Genomic DNA, 24,013 nt, shown 5'->3' with positions numbered 1-24,013 from the left:
AATATTTGGGCATCTTAATAACTCAGAGGTTGGAGGATATTCCACGGGTCAACTAGAAAAAAGTGAGCCAAGAGCTGGGGAGACTTCTGGTAAGACGGGCTAATTTACCATTAAATATCTATGGCTGGCAGAGTTACTCTTATTAAGATGATTATTCTTCCAAAAATCATGTTTCTCTTTAACTCTATACAGTTTACTTTCCTGAGGGAGGATATAGCTAAGCTACAGGACAAAATTAATAGTTTTATCTGGGCGGCGAAGGGACCTAGGATTGCCTGGAAAAAAATTGAAGAGAAAGTTTGTTGTGGGGGACTAGCTCTCCCGGATCTGCTGATATATCGTTCTGCTTTTCACTTTAAGAATTTTCGTATGTTAGAAAATAGGCCAGATAGCTTATTAGTGGGAAAAGTATATGGGGCAATGCTCTTTTCGTTTAACTATGGCGACCCAAAATATTGGTTTTGAAAAGTGCCTTAAGAACATGGCTATATTTCTAATGGAGGTTTGGTATACCCTATTTTACATCTTCAGCGCCGATTTGGGATTCCCTGGGCATCCCAGATTGCTTGATAGACCAGCTCAGCAAACCCTTACAATCAGCAGGTTTGAGCTAATGGTTAGATCTTAGAGCAGGATCGGGCTTGGTGGACTGGGAGGTGTTAGGAAATTGCACAAACGGTTCAACTAACAAGATTCAAATACTATCAGCTGCGACCATGGTGGAATTTCCAAGAGTGGGCTTAAGACGATGAGCCTTGGCTCGAACAGGTGATGAAAGTTGACCCCCCAAGAAGAAAGCTTTGATATTGTACTGGGCTTTTTTGGAGGCAGAAGATAAGAGCTTGCCAGATATAACCAACATGTGGGAAGAGGGAGATTTGGAGGGAAACTTATAGCAAATATGGCAAGTATCCTTCTCTACTTTATGTGCAGTGGCGAAGCCTGCCTCACTTAAGAGAAATCACCTGTTCACTGCACATAGGGTATTGGTCACCAGACAAGCTTTCAAGTCACAGGGAAAGAATTTGGATGCCACAAGTGTATGTTTCCATTGGCGGATGACTTGCATATGTTCATGCAGTGTCCGAGGATTGCCCCCTTTTGGACATCAGTATGTAACTTCATCAGAGAGGCGCTTGGACATCAGATAGAGGTAAGCCCTCAACTTGTATGTTTGGGGCTACATTCAGAAGCAAGCTTACAGGTAAACTCTCTCATAATGAAATTTGTCTTTTATGTGGTCTTATTGGCAAGACGGGAGATATGTAGGCTTTCGAAATCTGAAAATCCCCCACTTATAGCGGATTACCATAAAAGCACTAAATACAAGAGCCAGGTTGATATTGCTAGTGACTCAATGTCTGGAGAGGGTCTGGGCGCTCTACGTAAACTGGCAGCAAACATGTGGGTCCAATGATTAAGCCATTGAGGCAGGAGGTCCCAGCTTTCTCCTCCTCTTTTCTATGTATACTAAGGAGATTACTGTGGAAACAGCTTTATCTTTGCGCGGACAGGCTTACCCTCTTCCACAGTGGAGATGAGAGCTGTACCAGCAAGAAAGATGGCGGGATGAGGACAAAAATATGTAATTAAAAGTCTCCAGACAACGCATGCAGCCCCTTTTTTGGAGGATCCCCCCTGACCGCAACCAGAGCCGGTAAGGAAAACCCGATGCCAAAAGACACCCCTGCACCTGGTCCCCCAAGGCCTTGGGTGGCCCAACCGACGGTGTTCCGGCATCGCAACTTAGCTCTCCAACTTTGTGCCTGAGCCTGCAGCGTTTGTTCTGATCGGAGCAACCCCATGGAAACCAACAGGGCTCCCGACGTTGATACAGCACCCTGCAGCCCCTGTGCTGCTGTGGGTGCACCTTGTGTGCTATCTTGGATTCCCCTTTGCTCGGAGCTAAACCCTAGGGGCTTTGCTCCCACATCAAAGTGGTGTGCCCGTGAGTAGCAACCAACCGGAGGCCCCCTATCCCCCATTGGATAACACTGGGCCTCAGCACTATGCACCCAGCTGCCCTAGTGCCACTGAGGGTGTTCCTGAAAGTGCACCCTTGAACCTGGGGAAACCTTGTTTCTAACCCCAAAAACCCAACTCTCACTACCGATTACTTACCTTTGTGGAAATTATATGAAAAGCTAAGAAACCTATGTTTTGACCAAAACTGACTGACTTACCTTTAATCCAGGAAATGTTCCAGTGTGATATCTAGGTATATCCCAATGAGTAGAAAAAGTAATCTAAAAAGTAGTCCCAAAGTAATTGCAAAGTAACTGAAAAGTAATTTCAACTGTTTATGTCCATTTGACCCACCAGCAACAAAGCTAACTACATTCAACTGTATTATACCAAAAACTTTACCGGCACCAAGTCTGGATGGTTCTAAAAATAAAATAAAACAAAGAAATATTTTTATGCAAAACAATTGGTCTGAGTACAGTCTGAGTGTGTGACATAATTTCTTGCCTGAGTGTGTACAATAAATGCTTAACACTATCCTCTGATAAAGCCTTACTGCTCGCCCACACTACCACAGAGAGTAAGGAATTATCTACTTTAACATCTGTAAGCCTTTGGGGATCCACTGGATTTTGTGCACACTATACCTTACTTTGGTATAGTATATACAGAGCCAGCTTTCTACACTCTGTGCCAAGCTACCAGAGAGTGAGCACAGGTTAATTTCAAGTGTTCCTGCTCTAAATGTAAATCCAGTATTTGTAAAGCACACAGCTACTCTGAGGCATCCCGGCGCTGGGGGCCGTTGGGAAGATTAAGCAAGCTATTGCCCAGAGTCACATGGTGCTGGGCAGACCCTTGCCGCCGGACCCAGGGATCGAAACACGATCTCGTCTGGTGTCAGTCGCCCTAGCCGCAGCGCCACACCTCTTCCCTCTGTGGCACTCGCTGGTGTCTCCACAGCCACAGACACCAAGAGGGTACATAGTGGCCCCAATGACTGTCCCGTGGGGCATAGACTGTGTGGCAGGGGGCATATTACAGGCACAGGAAGGAGGTTCTGGATATGGTGCCTCTGCAGGGCTCGCTGTTTACATTGTGAAACTCTTGCATGAATGTGGCATGTGCATAAAAGTGAACAGAACAGACTGTATAACATACTTTGCTTTTTTGTGTTTTATGTTGACTTCTGTGAGCTGTTTTTCATTGTTGGAGGATCAATCAATGTTGCCAAAGCCATAGTAGCAGTCAAGGACCATGTCTCAGTATCCGTTGAGGGGCGGCCATCTTGGGAGGAGCATAACTATAAAAGCGCCCCCGCCCAACACTGCGCACTAGTTATTCTTCTTTGCAGCGTCTGTGTTGGCTCTCCTGTGGTGATCGTGATGCGAGGGAGCAGCTAATAGCTGATCCATCAATGGCTGCTCTCTACTGACCAGAGGCTGCGGCGGGGATTTCCAGGAACCCATGACCCTATCGCCTGGAGCACAAGTGGCCGTTTTATACAAAAGGTGGCAATACTGGGCATTTCAAACAAGAGAACGGACAGGACTCTGGAGTATGTAGGTTGCGCTCATGTGACTCTGTTCGAACTTCTAGTCTTGTACAGTTTAATCTCGAGAGGCATGTCCTGCAAGTGTATAATTTCAGGAAAATAAAGGAGAGACCAGGCAAAAAAATACTGTATTTAGATAAACCAGAAACTACAGAACAGTGTTTTTTTATTTCCCACATTGAAGATGCAGCATGAGAGATTATTCAGAACTACTGTACCATTTCATGAGCCTATGTATAAAAACTGTGGCATATGATTACAGATTATTCTAATAGACAAGACTTACAAGATACTTTATGGTACGAAATACAGTAGCAGTATATATGGTCACCTTGTGATGTTAGTGATTGTCTAAGAAATAACCACAGTACACAGAAGTGATATCACATTGTGCTTTATTTCTTAAAAGTTCGTGCAACGCTACCAAACCATCCGAGCAGAATCCAAGTCAGGCTCACACACAGTTAACAGTGCTATGTGACACATTATATACACCATACTAGAGAGTATTGATAGCAAGCATCATATTGCCTCTATTCTTTTGAAGATCTCCTTCTCTGCTATTTCTACCCCAACACCCTTTCCCTCTCCCTGCCACTCCAATAGCCTGCTATCATAGCATGCAGACATGGTGGTGCCTGGAGGTGGACATCTGAATTCATCATACAAATCCTGAGGAATGGCGGTGCATACAACAGTTACTGACTTAACCTTACCAGAATTTCGGTTCCTGATTGGACAAGGTACATACGTGTTAGACTTGGCATCTTTGGCATGGTTTCCCCTGACTTTTTGCCTCTAGCTCCTGTATTTTTGATGCTGTGCCGGATTTCGTTTTTGCTGTCTTAGATGCTTTGGGCATTTTGCCACTGCTGATCATGGTCAAAGTGGAAGTGCTCCCTGTGTAAATTGTGATTACAATTGGTTCTCCCTGATTGGCATATTTGACTTACTGGTAAGGCCCTGGTAAATTGCACAGTGTGTGCCAGGGCCTGTAAATCAAGTGTTAGTGGTTCTGCAGCACTTATTGTGCCACCCACAGGAGTAGCCTTGAAAAGGTAACTCAGACCTGCCACTGCAGTGTCTGCTGAAAGTTTTAAACTGCCATGTCGACCTGGCAAGTGCACCCACTTGCCAGCCCCTAACCTTCCCTTTTCATACATGTAAGACACCCCAATGGTAGGCCCAAGGTACCCTCCCACACACCCCCAAGGGCAGGGAGCAGTGTATGTGAAAGGTGGTACATTTACTGGTGTGTGTGCTGGCCTCCTGTTCTGAAGTCTAAGGGACACAAAGACTTAACCCCCCAGCTCCCCTGAACTCTAATGCGGAGAGTTCTGACCTGCCAGCAGGTGCCTATTCCAGTTTTGTGCCTCTGGAGGTTGTTCCTGCTGTTGGGAGCTGGAAGAAACTTAAGAGAAGAAAGAAAACCTGTCTCCGATGCCTTCAGTGACACTACAACCTGCACAGTGGCCAGGAACAACACTTGTGAAGTGCACGACGGACGGCACGGCCTGCACGCAGCTCCAACGCCCTTCGACGCCTGCAGTTATCGGCATTTCCGGGGTCAATGTTCGCACAGAGTCCGTCACTATCAGCTCCTGCTTCCTGTTATCGCGGCGCAGATAACCGCCGAGAGTGACTCCAGGAACTCACCGACTTCACATCGTCACTGAAACCAATGCTTCACCGCTGACGCCAACGTCATCCCCTGTCCTGGATTCGACATGTCGCCTCTTCGCGGACATGACGCCTTGCCTCCCCGTGGCAGCTAGGGAGCCTGGCAACATAGCCTCAAGGTACTGTTTGTTTGGGGGTCCGTTTGACTTTGTGCCCAACACTGCGCTCCTCGCGGTCGATGCCGTACATTGGATTTTTTGCTTTCTCGACGTCTCAATAGCCCAGGTGGAGCATTTGTTTTCTACAAGCTTTATTTTTGCAATAACAGTTCTAAAGTCATTTCTTCTTACCTGTAGGTTGAATTTTTGTTATTTTAGTCTTGGTATGTTTAGATAAAGATACTTTACTTTGCTAAACTGGTGTGGTGTCCATTTGTGGTGTTATCACTATTGCTGAGTTTTGAGTACAAATACTTTTTACACACTGTCTTTGGGATAAGCTTGTCTGCTCGTGCCAAACTACCAAGGGGGTGAGCAGGGGTTATCTGAAGTGTGTATCCCCCTTATCCTGGCTAGAAGCAAGGGTCCCAACTTGGACAAAGGTACCTACATCTGTCAACTAGAGACCCCCATTTCCAACAATACCTCTGCCAATCAGAAACCCAATTTCTAATACTGCCCATTGAGAAACACTGGGAAGCAAAGTTAAATATGAATTCTGATATCTAAAACTAGAGACCAGCTAGAAAAATGATTTAATGTCTATTTTTGATATTTATTTAAAGCCCGATTAATGGCGAGGTCAGATTTTTTGATAATTATCAAGTAAAAGGGACTTTAGGAATGTTACCTTTTTTCGTTCTAAAGCTCCTGGCGGCTAATTTGCATTAGCTCTCCACTACTCACCAGCTGATGAATCACCCTGATGAGGTGTGAAAACGGCTCTCTGAGCAGAGGCAATGGCCTGGGTGATAGGAGGTGTTAATATTCCCCTGCCAGGAATACCAGACACTCAATTTTCTTCAAAGGGGCCTCGCCAGTCATAAGCAAATGTCAGATGACACCTGCCCCTTGCTTTGTCCTCCCAGTAAGTCAGGAACCAAACCGAGTGGCGGAAAGCTACCCCCAAAACTGGGTCGGAGTGACCATAGGGGAAGAGGCTGCTCATTATCCTGACCACACTTCAGGAGAGTGGGTGGGTACACAGGGTCTGCACAAGGGCAGAAGTGTTTCAAGATCTTCGATTTGTTGAGTGAGGGGCACTGAGGGTTTGTCTGCAGTCGGGTAAATAGAAACTGATGCTAAAGTGGGAAGGAATACCATTGGAAACTTTTACCCCAGTGGTTAGGGAGAGGCCAGGCCTCACCCCACCTACAAGTTGGTGCCAATGTGAGAAGACCTGAGGGCTCAATCTACTCACACTTGCACCCAGGACAAAGAAGAGGAATTCAAGAGTGAGCTGGCTGGCCTCTTGAATGGATACAGGAACGCAAAAGCTGCAAGAGACCTTTTGAATTGCCCGCTGGAGGATTTCGAATTCTGAAATATAGACTAACTCGGAATCTACAAATCTTAACCAGGTGGTGGCGCCAAAAGTATGTGAGAGGACTCGCAGAATTCAAATTTTTCTGTTCATAGCATTTCCTGTCAAAACAAACTGCGTCACCTGGACTTAGTCCAATGCCTGTCCGAAGCCATGGAGACCCCCGTGGATGGCTTGCCCCCATGTAGGATTTTGACTTCTAGCAAAATGACTAACTCCTAAGGTAAACTGTTCGGTCGGGTCAAACCTGGATGCTGTACCAAATGTGCTACATCGCAGTCGGTGTAAAATCCCACCTTAGACCCAGTCTACAGGGACCATTTACTACCATCGGCACTTTGCACTTTTTGGCGCTTCTATTTTACTTCAGTCTTTAAAAATCCATATAGCCAGTTGACGTATTGAATATTGGTTGTTTTGCTCATTAAATTACCCTCTATTTTAATTGTTGTGCTTTTATTGTCTTGTGCTTTTGACTTTTAACTGTTTTGGAATACTAAATGCTTTACCCATTTTCTATAAGTTAAGCCTGTTTGCTCTATACCATAGCTACCAAGGTTGAGCTCAGATTTAAATTATTGAGACCTATAACAGGATCCTAAAAGTTAGTGCCTTTATTACTTGTGGTGGATAACAAGCCACCACAACTAATAACCACTTTCTCACAATGGACCAAGTGGCAAATCCAACCCTGTAACAGAGGGAGTATCAATACTATTGGCTTCTTGCACGTTCATGTACAAATTATCATAGTCATAATTAGGGGAAAGACTACCATATCCATCTCCACCCTTCCTCCCCCCACCATAATCATAATCTCCCTCTGGTGAGATAGGATGATCACAAAGTCAAAAAAAGATATGGAACCTCTGCTGGTGGAATAGCCCAGATAAGAGGCATTAGTACAGAGCCAGGCTATATGATGACTGGTTGTGCATTAGTAATTTCATAGTGCACCATCGGTTGAGATCGGGCTAAAGTCCATTTGGGGGTCAGGCACCAGAATCAGCACCAGATCCTTTTCCGGCTCTGGAAGAACTGGTACTGGCATCAACAAGAAGCTTGGCCTGGTGCAGGTCCTGGGACCAGAGCAGATATAGGTAGCAGAGTCAATATGAGACTCAGAATGGGTCAAAGCGTAAGGCATGAGGGACAGACCTGCCAGTGAGAACCAGACTGGATTCCTTGCGGTTCATTGAGGCCCAAAGGAGTGTCAGAGGGAGCTGGAAGTGCCCTGAAAATCTGAAGCATGGCTTCTTTAGAACGCCTCAATCTAAAGCAGCATGACCAACGATGTGTGCAATTTGAGGTGCGCCAGGATCATTTGTGGAATCTGCTCTACGACCCAGGAACCTAAGTGTGACAAACAAATGATGACATCCTTTCCTTGGATACAGAATGGAGGGATCTGTTGAAGTTGCACTTCGTTTTTTTACATTTTCGCTTGGACTTTTTTTTATTTATTTTTTTAGGTTTACTGGATGACTTCGACCACAAAGCTAATCTTTCACAGGAACGTATCCGGGAGCATGAACAAGTCCACGTCTGCAACCTAGAGCATCACATACACAATTATTTTGATGACTTCTTAAGTTCAGCGACTTACAGCTTTGCTTTTGGTTTACGGGTCAAGTTTGGGGTGCATGAGGGCCCTTCTTATTGTATTACTTAAAGTCATATCCCTAACTCAAAATATCAAAGAGGCACCCTGTGCTGGTCTGTGACCAACATCTGTTTTCTACATTAAGTGTGCGGTGTGAATCCTGTAGTTTGGGTTGGGAGCATCATTCCCTATCACACTGGATTTTCATTTTAGGAGTCAGTGGTAGGCTAAAACATTTGGGAGCAGAGCTTCCAACACATCAGAAGGGGCTGAAAGAAAGGAACTGACATCAGCACCCAAGGGTGGCAGCTATATGTGACTCCACACCGTCACTACCAGGGCGGCACAGAGCCAGCACATAGCCGTATGGCACCACTTGGCAGTGCGCTAGTGCAATGCTTGAAAAAGTTTCCGTATCCAGTCAAGGGCAAGTACAGGCTAGGCTTCCTATGTACTTGTGCATGTTTGGTACCCCTACACAGACAAGGCCCTGGAGACGGCCAAAGGCATATTCCTATATGAAAAGGCATCTTTTAAGAGGGATTTAAAAAAAAAAATGTCTAAATGCCTATATTTTCCAAAATACCTTCATCAACCATTCAGAAGGAAAGAAATCTGTCACCCACTGATCAATTCCCTGTGGTGTTTAAATTCAGAAACATTATGGTTATGCTACGTTTTCTTATAGTCCTGAGGTAGATACTCATCATCAAGATCATGAAGCCCAAAAAAGATTTTCCAGAGGCTTTGTTCTAAAAATAATGTTTATATAAAGTTGATTCTAGAAACTGTGACAAACCAAATCCTATTGAACAGTTGTCCATACACCAATGACAATTAATGTCTTTACCCAGCATTACCACAGGCAGTTCTGCGTGGGGTTGGAAAAAAAGACGTGTTTTTGCTTATATCTTTAAGTACAGGGTGGGTTTGAGGAACAGATCTAATTTGCATTGGTGGTAGCTTAGACCACAGCCACAAGAAAGACTAGCAATGGGAAAGTTAATTGGTCTGGGTTTAATGTGCTTAATGTTGCAGCGTTAGCATATAAGAGCTAGTAAAAACACAGTGCTACAGCCATAAAGTGGCCCCACATGCACTTCAACACAAGCATGAAGTGGAGGCAATTGGATATATACAAATGACCCACAGAGGTAGATGAGGCATGCATACTTCACTCAGCTGAGCCAAAACATGAACAACAAATTTGCAAGCCAATGGCTGAACGAGGTTCGTTAAAGTAAGCTAATGGTTGAAAAGGGTGGTCTCAAAGCCCACACTATGTTAATTGTTAGCAACAGGGTGGTTTGACAACTGTGATGGCCAACCCAGATCTAATAATTGGACTGAGAGCAAAGTTGGTCAGCAGTGTTATATTTTATAGTCTAAGATACTCTCTCCAGTTGCTGCTAAAATAATGAAAATGGAAAACACAAGAGGAATGAGAAGAGGGGAAGTTCAAAATGTATTTATTAAGGAAAAATATCTACTAAAAAAGACACATGGATAAGGTGACATCTGTAAAGGCATCCACTTTAAGAACCACAAAGCTTAAAGTTTCCAGCCATCTATACGTATACTGTAGGTATGAAAAAACAAAAACACTGAATCAAAAGATACGATCCATTAGAATACAATTTTAGCTTACTAAGGAGGATTAACGGTTGTAATTTTCTCCACAAAAAAACAATTTTTTACTGTAATTAAAACCTGCATGGTCTACTGAAATGCTACATTAATATATGAACATGAAAATTATTTTAGTGTAACTTGCATAAGAACACTGAATCCTTACACACAGATAACAGTGGCATGCCAGAACACACTATCCTTAACATTGGAATTAAATCAGCAAACTTACCAGGATTGTCTTCCATTACGTTGAGGGCCTCAATAGCAGCGGATGCTAATAAAGGAGGCAAGGAGGCCGAAAAGCAGTAACCTTGACCTGACAGGCGCTGATAAAAAGAATAAACATCTTAAAAATGTAGAATTTCCCTAAAGTCCTTGTTTGAAGATTAGCATGCTTCCAAATGTAAAACAAAATATTTTCTAAACAAAGGTAGAAAAGGGTAGCTTTCTGATTACTTTGGAGTGCACTATTGTCCCAGACTAATACGCAATTCAGTAATGTTGGCAAATTGCACTGAGGCTAGAAATGTTCTTCAGAAGCTGGTACAAGTGTTTGCAATTGGTACCCTCTACATGAACCACCTAGATGGATGCCATGTGTATTTAACATACCTGGTTCAGTTCAGAGATGTTAGTATAAACATTATGAACACATATTCCGTTTCAAATTGAAATCATGTGTAGGTAAACCGGGATTTCGGCCTACGACATTTGAATTTAACACAAAGGTGACTTTTCCTTGTTTGGATGGGGATTCTTGTCCTAGCTATTGTGAACAAATGATAAAGAACAGAAAACTATTGTGGGTGGAAACAGCATAGGTTCAGGTCAGAATTCAAGCAGAGGCTAATTAAGGACAACTGTCAGTAAACTATTTGTTTGCATGGAAGATTTGTCTAGAAAATAATGAGTGCCTGTTGACACACACGTGGGTACAGGAATGAGGTAAACTGGAAAAACAGCAGGCCAGCTGCATTGACCCCGCCAGACCCTTATTATATGCTTAACTGTCCTGCAAAGGAATGCATGATGTGAGAAGGATACTACTTTGGCCTGTTTCTACAGTGTAAAGTGGTGAATATTTAGAGTGTAATCTCGGTTGTCGCTTCAAATGATAACACAGGTGTATATTGTGTAAATATTTCAAGGTCTTTTTTATACTTGCATCAGTAAGGAACATTTGTTAAAAGCGGATTAAAAATACAATGAAGAAAAACAAGCTATTTTAAAGTTACATTCCAAAACAAAGATTTACCACTGCATCATTGCTGTTGGCTGCCCTTAAAATAGAAATTAGGAAAAGTAGATTAATCAAGCCAATCAATGGATAAAAAGTATTTCCAGGTGTATAATTATATACTACTTAATCCCCAATATTACACTATTTACATTGCACAATTATATTTTTTAACCTAGTCATAAGTTGTCCTGAACCTGAATTATTTTGACACAAAATATTTAAAGGAATATGTTACCCTGAAAGCATCTGTTCGGAGCATGCGCTTTGCATACTCCTGCCATCTAGTGTTGGGTCTGTATTCTTGCAAGTTGTTTTTCTTCGAAGAAGTCCTTCGAGCCAAGAGGTAGAGTGACTCCTCCTCTTGGGGATATTGCACATGGGCATCGACTCCCTTGTTAGATTATTTTACCGGGTGAGAATGGAATGTAAAAGTAAGTAAAGAGCTGTCCATTCATTTAAAAGAAAAAAGAAACTGAGAAACTGCAACTGCCACAGGTGTCTAAACCATTACATGCCATGAACAGATGCATATGGGGAATATATTCAGTTCAAGGCATGTGTGGCTGCAGATACAAAAGCTTTGCATAAACTGTAAAGCAGGCCTCTTCAGAAGCGGTGGCTAATCTGTGGAGGTTGCAATTGTTTGAAAAAGTGTACACAGCACAGCCTGAACTACATTAACTCATTGGCATGCTAGAACATCCACATATTTAGTGAAAATGTGTGGTGTAGACCATAAAGCTGCTTTACTTATTTCAGCTATTTGAGTGTGTCCTAAGAAAGTCATAGATGCGCCTTCCTTTCGAGTAGTGTGCTATAGAAGGTGTAGGTAGAGTTCTTTAGGCTTTAGCGTAACATGTTTGAATGCATTAACCTATCCATCAACAATACCTTATTTGGATACAGGCTTTCCTTTATGAGGTGGTGAGAAAGCAGCAAATAGTTGTTTACCGTTCCGAAAAGTTTTAGTCCTATCAATGTAGTACAGGATGGCTCTTTTGATATTTAATGTATGAAAAGCCCTCTCCGCAACAGTCTGGTTGAGGGAAAAAAACTTTAGCCCAATTGATTTATTAAGGTGGAAATGAGAGACAACCTTTGCAGGAATTTGGGATTGGTGTGGGGGACCACCCCGTCTCTATGGAGATGGAAGAAGGGCTCTTCAAAGGTCAGTGCCTGGAGCTCAACAACACCCCTGTGACTGGTAATAGCAATTAAAAAAGCCACCTTCCAAGAGCAAAATTGGAGGGGGCAGGCATGCAGGGGCTCAAATGGAGGGCCCATAAAAAATGTAAGAAAAATGTTAAGGTTCCAGGAGGGTGCAGGTTGAATCCATGATGAAATTACTCTTTTAAGACCTTCAATGAAGGCTTTAATGACTGATAATTTGAATAAAGAAACGTGTTGCCTGTTTTGAAGATAGGCAGCTATTGCAATCGCTTCGCTTCTTTAAAAATTATCACACATTCAGGAGGGAGACTGAGGTAACCGAAATCTATGACCTCAGGAGCCAGATCGCTGGGCTGAGAGACTTGGGATCTGGGTGCCTGATTTCTCAATGGTTCTAAGCAAGAAGGTCTGGTATGTTGCTGAGGTTCTTGTGGGGAACTATAGAAAGGTCCAGTAATGTTGTGAACCAGGGTTGAGGGGCCCATGTGGGAGATGCTTGCCTGAGCTTCTGAACCACACATGGAAAGAGATGGAGAAGATGAAAAGTGTAGGCAAATGACCCTGACCAATTCATGGTCAGAGAAGCGTGGCTCAGTGGTTAGAGGCGGCAGACCCGGAAGCTGAGATCAGCCGTGGACCAGGGTTCGATTCCCCGCCTCGGCGGGTCTCGGGCACAAAAAATTCCACAGACTCGACAATTCTCACTCCGGTGCCTACTCGACTCACGGGGTCACACTCTGCGACTCTGGGCAATAGCTTGCTTAATCTCCACTACGGCCCCTCGCAGCGGGATGCCTGGCTTTCACCTTGTGAATACCCTGCCGGGGTATCTCACAGGGGAATACCAGGACGGGTTCCCTAAGCAAGCGCCTTGAGACCCCTGGGTGATTAGTGCGCTATATAAATCGAAACACACACATTTACACATTCATCCATAGAGTATTGCCGATGGATAGTGGATGTGGGAACATGGAGACGAAGTTTGGGCATTTTGCATTGTCTGCAGTTGCAAACAGATCTATTTGAGGGAAGCACCATCTGTGGAAGTATGGGAGGAGGACATGAGCTTGGCGTTCCCACTTGTGAACCTGTTTCCACATCCTGCTGAGGTGGTCGGAAACACTGTTGTCTATTCACAGAAGGTACTCTAACAGGTGAATGTTTAGATAGAGAGCCCAGCCCCAAATTGTCTGAGATAGGCGAGATAATTGTGGAGAACATGCCCCCCCCCTTGTTTCTGTGGGTAATAAATTGCGGTCATATTGTCCATCCAGACTAGGACAACCATGCCAATTAGGTGAGGTATGAACACTTTCAATGTTAGGTGAAAAGCATGACGCTCTAGGTAGTTGATGAGGAGACTCAGATGTTTGGTCTCACGAACACCCCGTACTGTGAGATCCTGCAAGTGTGCACACCGTACCATGAGTAACACATCCGTTGTGACAGTGATGTGAGAAACCAGGATGAGGAAAAGCAGGCATTGTAATAGGCTTTTGGTGTTCCACCACTGCAGCGAGTAAGGAGTGTGGCTGTTTATCAACCCCAGATCTTCCAAATGACACTTGACTTGAGCTAAGCATTCCTGCAATGGTCGCATGTGTAGTTGTGCTGCGAGTTGGTGATTTGATTGAAACTGGGGTATTAACGCTTGGAAAGATTGGATTCTTGCAGTATTGGGATAGACTTGACCTACTTGTGTGGTTAGAATAGCCCCTAAATAAGGGTGAACCTGTAGGGCTTGAAGATGAGACTTGGTAAAATTAGTGGTGAACCTAAATCGATGGTGCAGATCTGTTATGACAGTGTGGTTATGGTTTTCTTCGATCGAAATGAGGCGCAGGCCAGGCAATCTTTGTCCTCGTGTTCTGGAGAGAGGCAAAGGTTACAGACCTCGTGGAGATCAGTGTGTGGGAATTTGGCACCACACATGGGGCATTTTTTGAATGGAGTTCTTTCCATCAGCTGTAGGGCCTGACGGCGAGGATAGGCCCAACGGCCCGCATCGACAACCGGAATCGAAGGTGTTGAGATTTATGGATCCTCGTCGAGGAACGCGATCGAAAACAATACCGTTGAGCGGTGAAGGATTGCGCGTCGAAGAAGAATCGAATACGATACAGACCTGGAACGCAGCTGTTTACATCCGAACCTGATAGGGGGAAAAATAAAATCTGAAGATGGAGTCGATGCCCATGCGCACTATCACCATAAGGAGGAGTCACCTATCCCGTGACTACAAAGACTTCTTCGACAAAAACAAGGTGCAAACATCCGAGCCCAACACCAGATGGCGATCCATGCTAAAGTATACAATCTACAGCTCATATGCCTCGAACAGTTATTTTCTCCTTTGTGCTCGCTCACTCACTAGGTGGCACAGCCAAATGCATTCATGTTTGTGAGACATGCAGAGACAACTTAAAGGCCTTTTGCAGGCACATTCAACATGGAAAAAAGGGAACAAAGTGCCTTTGCTTGTATGGATTAGTTGTTTTGCATTGGTCCATTTTTCCAGAAGAGAGAAAGGGGATGTATGGAGCCTTCCATACTTGAAGGGAAGAGTCTGTTGCTGGCAGTTGGTGTGCCTGGAGCACTGCAGAATGTTTCCCTATTGTGAGATTGTGTGTTCCACCATAGTAGTTTGTGCTTGATCTGAGTCGTCAACAATAGAATTCCCTAGATGCTTATGTTCATGGGCACCAAACACTCCAGCAGTGGATGCATCTGCAGATGCACACTGGAAATTAAATATGAAGAAAGCCATTATATCCAAGCACTTCATGGCCATTCTCACAATCTGAGATTATGAAGTCTAAAACAATGTTTGTATACTCTTGGAAAAGCTTGGGCTAACTGGTCATTCATGCTGTTAGTTCTTGGACTGCAGATGATATGCAGCAGTTATAGATGGGACTTTCTGGCATTGAATGTGAACTCCAATTGATGAAGCAGGAACACTTTTCTTCAAACGTGAGACAGGCACTGATGATATAAAGGCCCTGATAAACAACACCTCCCATAAAGTGAAGGTACTTAAGATGATTCTGGAGCCTCATAATATTAAAGTAGGCACCCATAAAATCAAATGATGCTAGGAAGTTAGTCTTGAAACTAATTATTTTTAGGGACATACTGGGGATACTTAATCCAAGATGGAATGGATTGTACTGTCTTTAATTTTTTTGATTTCAGGCAGTACACAGAGTAAGAACCGCTAACCTCTGTGACATTACAATACTTCCTCTATTGTGCCTTTGCTTGGTAGTGAGCAAATGTCTTTTAGCAAAAGTATATGATCTCTGTTGACTTTGTATTTTCATGGAGGTATATTTGGGTGCAGGTGCGTGGACTCGATGGTGTAGCTTTGTAGCACGCTGGACCATACCAATTTGTCAGTTGTTCTCTTTCTTCACTACAGAGGGTAATCTTCGAGCCTTCAACTGAGCTGTGTTTTGTGCTAGGAGGGATGGGGGCAGGTTCATTTACTTGGTTGGAACGAAAGTTTCTTGTGAATGGGAGCCTTTGCCATGGCTTTTATTGTTGCCCTAAAAAATTTACCCTTGAAAGGTCTGGATTTGCAGGGTTAGTTCTAGATGTTCTTGATGTTAAAAAGACAGAGCACCTTGGAGGGCTTGTCTGTTGGGTGTTGTGAATTGCAGTGTTTTGTTGACAGCATTGCAATGGTATTTGCTGTTGACATGCACCTACGAACTTGGCAAAATAGGGGCTTTTCATTTTTTATTTTCAAGGACGTCATCACCTTGCAGGCCAGACAAAAGAATGCCATCAAATGGAAAATCTAATAGTTATCCCAAGAATTCAGGGTAGAACCTAGAAATAAGTAGGCAAGCATGGCAATATAAAATGGCACTGGCATTGATTTGGTGGCCTGACGTATGGGCAGCAACTTGGAAGTATAGTCTCCCAGAGATAGAAAAAATCTTTTCATTCAGCTACAATTTATGTTCCCCTTTTCTGAAAGATGGTGGAGAAGATCTTCCATTTGCCATTACTCGAAACAATTATACCTGCTGAGAAGTGCCTGGGAGTTGGCAATGCACCAAGAGTTTACTGGGTCCACCACCACTCTCTTCACAAAGGCAGGGCATTTGTTTTCCTTATCAAGAAGTGGTCCTCCAATGGAATGCTGGTTAATAGATCTCTTTGTAGATGTATGAACTATAATAGTCTTGGGGGACATGATCTCAAATGTAAAGGGGATCCAGAAGAGCTGCTTTATATTTGTATAATACTCTAGGAGTTATATAAGGGGCTTTACTAGATTCTAAATTTTCAGCCAAATTTAAGAAAGATTTTAGCATTGGTAGATACTGCAGAGTTCTCTCAGTTTTGGACAATACATCAATAACAAACTCATCATTTGAGTTTCCCATGGCCATTGTGATCACATGCTGGAAAGAACCACAATGAATTACTGCATGTAAAGTTGAAGTTTTGTCTGAGGGTGATGCTTTACTGGGATACTGCTCTAGCGGTTCTTTATTACCGGACTACTAAATTTGCGTTCTAGTCATCTTCAGAAAAAGGGATAGGTGAAGGTCTGAAAATGTTTGGCCCAGGTCCTCCTCTTTATCTGTGTCATAGGCTGTGAATATAATACTAGGTTGTGTGGTACAAGTGGTTGATGGCTGGTTTAGTTGGCTTACACCACTTAGGGACATGATAATGGTGTATATTAGGTGAAATAGCCTGTTCAAATGTAGTTTACTTGGTACAAGTCTTGCAAGAAAGTGGTTGAAATGAACAATTAGAGGATTTACCTGTGGCTGTGAACATAAGTACATCCTCCGGAAGTTTTGCTACAATATGTTCTGTGTTGGGTATAAACATAAAAACATTTGTTTCAAGTAATTAAAATATGCTGTGCTCGAATATTGGTGTTGAGGAATCAGGACTCACTCACCCAGGGTTCTTTTTGGGGACAAAGATATTATCAATGTCAAGAATCCGGCAGTTCAGAAGCAGCACCAAAAGTGAATAAGCCTTTGGAAATGGCCTCTCAAAATTGTCCTTCCTCCAGGTTTGTTAACTGAGATTTACTACAAGTACCCTCAACGGAATGGATGGTCTAAACTGCCACTACAACCTCTGTAACCCTTGCGTCTCTGGCAGCACAGTAAGCCCATTGGCACTCACAAATATGACAGAAAGTATGTTTACAATTAAAATGCTGACAGATCAAACAGCTTTATTAATTGTGATCTCATAAGAGGTCTAGATTACGAATGCTATTCTGATTAGGTTGTGCAGATTTAATGTGTTATTTCGAATTTGTCCTCAAAGAGACATTCTCATATGACCCAGAAGGCAAGCAAGGAGTCTTCAGGAATCTATAGTTATAGATGCGTTGATTCAATGTAAGTTCAACTACACATGTAGTAATTGCAGAGTCCGATGTGGTGGAATAGCTTTAGATGTCATTCATGTTGCAGCACATAAACCACACTTTTTTGGTTGCAACACAACTTTGAAAACAAAAAGTTTGCTCCAAAGACAATGATGAAAATAAAAATAATCTAAAGGTTATGATGCATTGTGGGTTTCAGGTGTGTGACTTAGTAGTTTACCAACCTGAAAGTTACAATTCTAAGGTACACCAGAGGTACACCAGAGGATGGATGGTGCATGGCAGGTGATGCAACACATACAAAACTGTCTTTATTACTACAGAGGCTTCTGTTTAGCAAAAGCATGCACTGGACATTTTGGGAAAACAAATTCTTAGTACTAGTGGTCCATTGCCTTTTATTTACGTTCACGCTACAGAAATACCACCAGAAAGAGTGTTCTAGAAAGAGGTAGGTAACGTGTGCTTCTAAAGGATACTTCTAATCAAATATTCATCACCTTTTGAATCCATGTCAAAGCAGTACCCTCCGAAAGTTGGAGGGTCGGAGGACTGAATTTTACACCATGAAGTTATGCATGACAGAGTGGGCAAAATGACCCTCCTTACTGATTGTTCATACAGCTACCAGGCACTACAGTATCAAACACCCATGCAGCATCTTGGCAGATATTGAATACCGGAACACCTCTAGACAAGGACAGAGTCACTACCTTTGCCCTTCTGGAATGAGATTGAAGATCCTCAGGAGGCTTCTTGGCCAGATCATAGCAGAGCTTAATGCAAAGTAAAACAAAGTCAAAAAGTTAAGTTCCTGGAATTATTTTCATTTTTCTGCCCTGTTGAACCCAAACAAGGGGTGATCATACACCCGGTCTCCTTAGTCCTACCAACATGAACACATGAGGGTGGGTTTTGGAGGTAGCGAGGTAATTTAAAAGGCAGGATGGTTAACTGAAAGTGCTCTAACCCAATTCCAAATCAGAGAAAACCTGGAGGAACTGCAGCACTTACAAAGGAAAGAAAACATTCAGCAAATCTAAGGACCCATCTAGTCTCTAGAATACAAGGTCGCAGGGAGCTGTGACAACACATCAGCATTCTGGCCTTGTCCTTCCTGGGAAGGTATTCACCAAACCTGAAATCTAATATTAGCCTCATTCCCCCATGATTCTTGAGGACCAAGATATATTGGGAGTAACATCCTTTGTGTATCTCTCTGCTTCAGGTGCTACTTCAATCACACCCTCGGAGAACAGCGTCCGATTTTTTCTGGTTAGGATGACCACATGCTTTACAGATGCCTAGCTACAAACTGAAGGAATAAGAGGGTAGACAGAACAGGGAAAGCATAACTAAACTGAACAACATGAATGACCAACTGGTTTAAACTCTGCCCTCTTCAAGTCCCTTATAAACATAGTAGGGTTCACTGACTCGGCTGCAGCTAGTGAGAAGGAGGACTGCTAGATCTGCTGGTTTCTAGAGGCATGCCAAAGGGAGGGACTCGCAGCCACCAAAAACAACTCCTGCATTGCCTCCTTAAAGGCCAGATCTTCTGCAGAGCCTACGATGGCCTGGGAAACACGAGGCACATCAACTTCAGTCTCAGAATTGGGTCTGCCTCGGACGATGCCCCCAGAGTCTGAGCTTTTGAGTGCAGATTGCTTGCTTGACATCTCCCTGGGACAGCAGCAGCAAAACAGAGTTGAATCCGAATTGGTCTTGTGCTTTGGTCAAGACTGGTCTTTCATCATTTTAGTGGACTTGCTGGAGACTGCGACTGGGACCGTTCTCAGTGGTGAACAAGACTATCCTAAATTATTGTACTCGGTGACATAAGTCTTGGCTTAATGCTTTGCATGCTGCAGAGAAATTCTATTGCTGGCCTTTGAGTTGTGTTTAGGGCCAAGGAACCAAAGACAGACGTTGTTTGGGTCCGTGATTGACATCTACTTCATTCCTTTCTTTTGGAAAAGTTGGTAATACACCCAAAACGTTTGGCGAATCGCTCCAGGTATACCTAAAAGGACTCAGAAAAAGAGGCACCACTGTCAACATGCATGAATGGCGCATACATGCAGCTCTGTGCGGTCACTGAGGTCGGAATAAGTCAACACAGAGTTAAATGGAGCCATCTAACAATATGCAGGAGCTACTGCAGAAAGTTTAAGATCCAGCCTGGCCCCTAGGAAACTTCAAAAGGTGAGGAATCTGCAGCTATCAGAAACGGAATTACATTTAGCAGTATATTAAAGCTTTAAGAAGCAATTCATACTGAGTTAACTGAGTGAGGAACTATCCTTTACAAAACAAACATCAATGCTAAAAGAAACAAGCATTGAAAATGCAATAGGTCTCGCCTTTAAGTTAAAGCCATTTGCTTTGCTAATGGTAATCTATTCTAGTTTTGCATTATTTAGTGTATATTTGTGATATGTTGTATGCAGTTAGAATTGTTTTGCTAGTATGTAGTAGTTTAAGGCATAGCGTTAGTAAGAAAAGAGCAGTTTTTCAGATTTGGGAGGTGAACGAATAGAATAGTATGTGTGTTCATTTCAATTAGTGAGAATTACAAATAGCATGAGGCAGAAGAAAGGGGTGAGGGGAGACCAAATATATGTTCATATCACAAATATACACTAAATAATTCAAAGCTAGAATACAATACCATTAGCAAAGCAAGTGGCTTTAACTTAATCAAAGGCGAGACCTATTGCATTTTCAATGCTTGTAATGCATAGTAACACAGAGTTCTCGCTCCTCCTAAAATACTTGGTTTTAATATGCCCAGGCATTCCCATAGTCTGAAATGCAACAAATGTGTTGTCTGCAAAACAAGAAGCATAAGAAACAAAACAAGCACCAAGTGTAAGTGGCTATGGTGCTGCCACAGCAACGACCAGACGCCCAAACATGCTACATACACACGAACAATAGTGAGAGCAGAATATAAAACCGTAACGTGCTTTGTGAAAGTATATGCCAGCAGTACATGAAGACCTCTAACTGCCTCTGCAAATCCCACAATGTTGTAAACCATACTAAAGCCCTCACACTGCAAGTCCACTGGCCCGTAACACTCTGCAAATCCTCCGATTCCTTATAAGCCCTGCAAACCCCTCTGACCTTGACATTATGGCTTAATTTGAGTTCGTGGTTGCAGTTCGGGCCAACCTGCGGTCAGTTTAGTGCACCAGCACCCTATTTTTACGCAACTGATTTAGACACAGAGCAAGAGGGAGAAACAAGTGTTGCATGGGTAAACACTTATAAGCAAGGCTATGCCAATGCTTGTTATTCTTTCTCATTTATACCTGTGACTTGTAAATATGCAAAATTCAGTTCATGTAACGTACTTGGTTCTATTGTGAAGCGTCTGACACCTTTGGGTAAAGTCTGCGCTATATAAAAATGCATTAAATAAATCAATAAAATAAAGTGTGCCTTCAGCGTTGGAGCCACTGTCCCCCTTCACAAGCGTTATCCCTGCACACAGCTGTGCACTCCAACTCCGGCCTCCTTTGCATCATTCCCCGTAGACAGCGGCTCTCGCCCCTTGGTGGGCCATCCAAGCGCTACCTTTGGTCCCCACCACCCCCCCGCCATCATTCAGAAGGAACACAGCAATCCCTGCAACTTGCCTTGGAAGAAGAAAAGGCGGAGTGCCAGGCGAACTCCCGCAGGCGCACCGCCAGGCATGCCAGCAAAGCACACTCGAGCACAGACAGACCCCCGCGAGTGCCTTCCAGCATATACTTAGGAAAAAATATGGTGCCAATTGGGTCTCCTGGCCTCACCCCCGAAAAAGGTTGAATCTGGCTGGCTTCCCATGGCTGCCTCTTCGCAGCACACATGTGCCAGGCATCTTGAATTACCAACAATGTGTCCAGCGCGGAGTCTAGTGTTCACGTTAATGCTCATGCCATAAGGGAAGCGCGCAGACAGCAGCAGTCCCACACTCTCCACCGTAACCAGCAGGGGGGGGGGGGGGGGGCACGCTTCTCACAGAAGACTAGGACCCTCAAAAACACCCACTGCACCCCGCGCCTGCATGTGGCGGCCCTATCACGACCGTGCTGCACTCAAAGAATCAGAAGACATCCAGTTTTTCGACCTATTTTCCCGTTTTACGGAATCCATTTTGTCTTTCTATCGGCCATTTTGTATGCCATGAGTTCTGTCCTACCTTCCTGTCAACTGCTCTTGAAATCTGCCTAAAGACAAGGTATGTTTAGTCCCCTCTACTTTGCACGTGCTCAGAAGAGCATACAGCTCTCCCTAGCATGTAACTGTCAGGATGTGTTTACTCCAACTAGTTAACTATTGGCTCCTCCCACTTGTCAACTGTGCATTCTCTGTATGACCTTGTATGTGCCTAAGAACAGCAGCTTATACTTGTACTGCCTTCATTTGAGCCCCTGTGTGGGTATAAAAGGACCCAGCTTCTTCTAGTCAGTGTGCTATCTCATACTATACCGAAGGGTGTTGTGTGAATGTAGTTCCACCTCATGAGGTTTAATAAACTCTGTCTTTTCTATTCCAGTTTCTGTGTCAACTTCTTACTATTGGTCTAAGGACTCTGAGCAGAGAAGGGCGAATCCCTTGCACTAGTAGGCCTGGCTGGGGCTTGCTACCTCATACCCATTATTTGTATTCACCTTCCTTGCCTTCACGTCTTGTTTTCAGGTTCAGCCTTCGTACGTAGTGACACCACACTTTCTGTCCAGATCACACAGGAGCATTCTCACAAACCAACATAAACGAGGCTGCTGTCTCGTGTCCTTCATACTGACGGCCCCGCCACAGACCCCCTGCGGGCCACACTGGGCTTGGGGCTCACCCTTCTGTTTACGGTACTTTCACCCCAACCCCCCTCACACAATGGAGCAGCAGCGCCCCCTCCTCTGTAGCATTCCCAAGAGAGAGAGTGTGTCGCGACCCGCGCCTGTGCTTAGATACCCACCAAACTCCCCCTTCACACAATGGAGCAGCACAACTGCGCCTCTCTTCTCTGTAGCATTCCCAGACAAGCGCTTGCCACGACGTAGACTTTTTGCTTTTTCTGCCGTCCCACTTGGACGGCCTCGGCCTGCTTTCCTTCTGAAGTAAAAGGTTTATTATCTTTATGGGGCCATGTGTTTGGCCCCATAAAGATAAGAAACCTTTTACGCCAGAAGGAAGGCAGGCCAGGCCATCGAAGTGTGACGGCAGAAAAAGCGAAAAGTCTACATCAGCAAAAGCTATTTCTCAATGGCTGGCCACCGTTTAGCATAAACGATGACGCTGGCCAATGGGAAAGAGGGGAGGGGTTTAAAGCCTGCTAGTGAAAGCTCCTCAAAATCATTAGATCTCACCAGTGAGACTGCGCATGCGCAGCCTACGCAGGCGAAACCTATCAAATATTTAAGCTTACAATAAAAAAAATCCCCCATAAAAAACAGTGGTTTTGTTTTTACATTAAGACTACAAAAGAACCCTTTACAAGGATTTAAATTGCTGTTTACTCCCATCCAACCACAAAGTTAAGATGTTTCAGCTATCTTCAGATCACCATTGTGAACAGTACATAAGCACTTTCAAGAACTATAAGTAAATTAATCCAAATATGCATACCTGGTGGTCAATAACGAAGGATCGTCCACAACAGAAGCCACCAACAGAAGCAATAGCGTTCTCCATGTTTGCAATTATAAGATCTATATCCTCTATCTAAAGGCAAAAGAACACAATCTATCAGAGCAATTCCAAGTATTTAGGTTTAATAAAAGGTTGTTCGCAACTTTTCACTAACTGCATACGCTCTCAAGCAACATATTATAGAAAAGTACACATAACTTGGAGTAATGTGCGTGTCTGAAAACTTGCAACATTCATCTGTCTACTGCAATGCAATCTGAAAATGTGAAAGTGTCTAAATGTTAAATTTGTTGAATGAGTATTGAAGGGGAATTAACAACTTCTAAAGAATAAGTTACTTACCTTCGGTAGGTAATGCTCTTTCTGGTACAGACTAACACAGATTCCTCATTGTTTGAAAACTTCCCCAGAAGTCAGACTGGATACGGAAAAATTTCAGCAGTATCCCTAGGCACTGGCAGGCAGCACCAGCAGCTCAGCATCAAAGTCATTCCACGTCAGATGTGATGTGTGTGGACCTATTTAGGCACCACCTATGCACGATGACATCAGTTGCTTTCTTGGCACTTCAACATTCAAAGGCGTGGAGCCAAACCAATTTGCTGTGACCAGTGTGCAGATTTTTTATTTGGGATCTTTTAATGACATGAGACTAGTTTACAGGACATGGAGGGA

General features: G+C 43.6%; 1 protein-coding gene across 1 annotated transcript in view; it reads right to left on the bottom strand.

Annotated features, from left to right (window-relative positions):
- The window catches only part of SPTLC1 (serine palmitoyltransferase long chain base subunit 1), a 302,110-nt gene that overhangs the window by 123,315 nt on the left and 154,782 nt on the right, over nt 1-24,013 (bottom strand). The window contains exons 10-11 of the mRNA XM_078675619.1: nt 23,315-23,410; nt 10,147-10,243 (exon numbers count right to left, since the gene is read on the bottom strand). Coding sequence (XP_078531745.1) covers nt 10,147-10,243; nt 23,315-23,410 — 193 coding nt within the window. The remainder of the gene's footprint in view (nt 1-10,146; nt 10,244-23,314; nt 23,411-24,013) is intronic.

This window comes from Lissotriton helveticus, chromosome 2_1, assembly GCF_964261635.1.
Source record: "Lissotriton helveticus chromosome 2_1, aLisHel1.1, whole genome shotgun sequence".
NCBI lineage: Eukaryota > Metazoa > Chordata > Amphibia > Caudata > Salamandridae > Lissotriton > Lissotriton helveticus.
The sequence above is the reverse complement of the archived record's forward strand: the minus strand, read 5'-3'. Positions and strand labels throughout refer to the sequence as shown.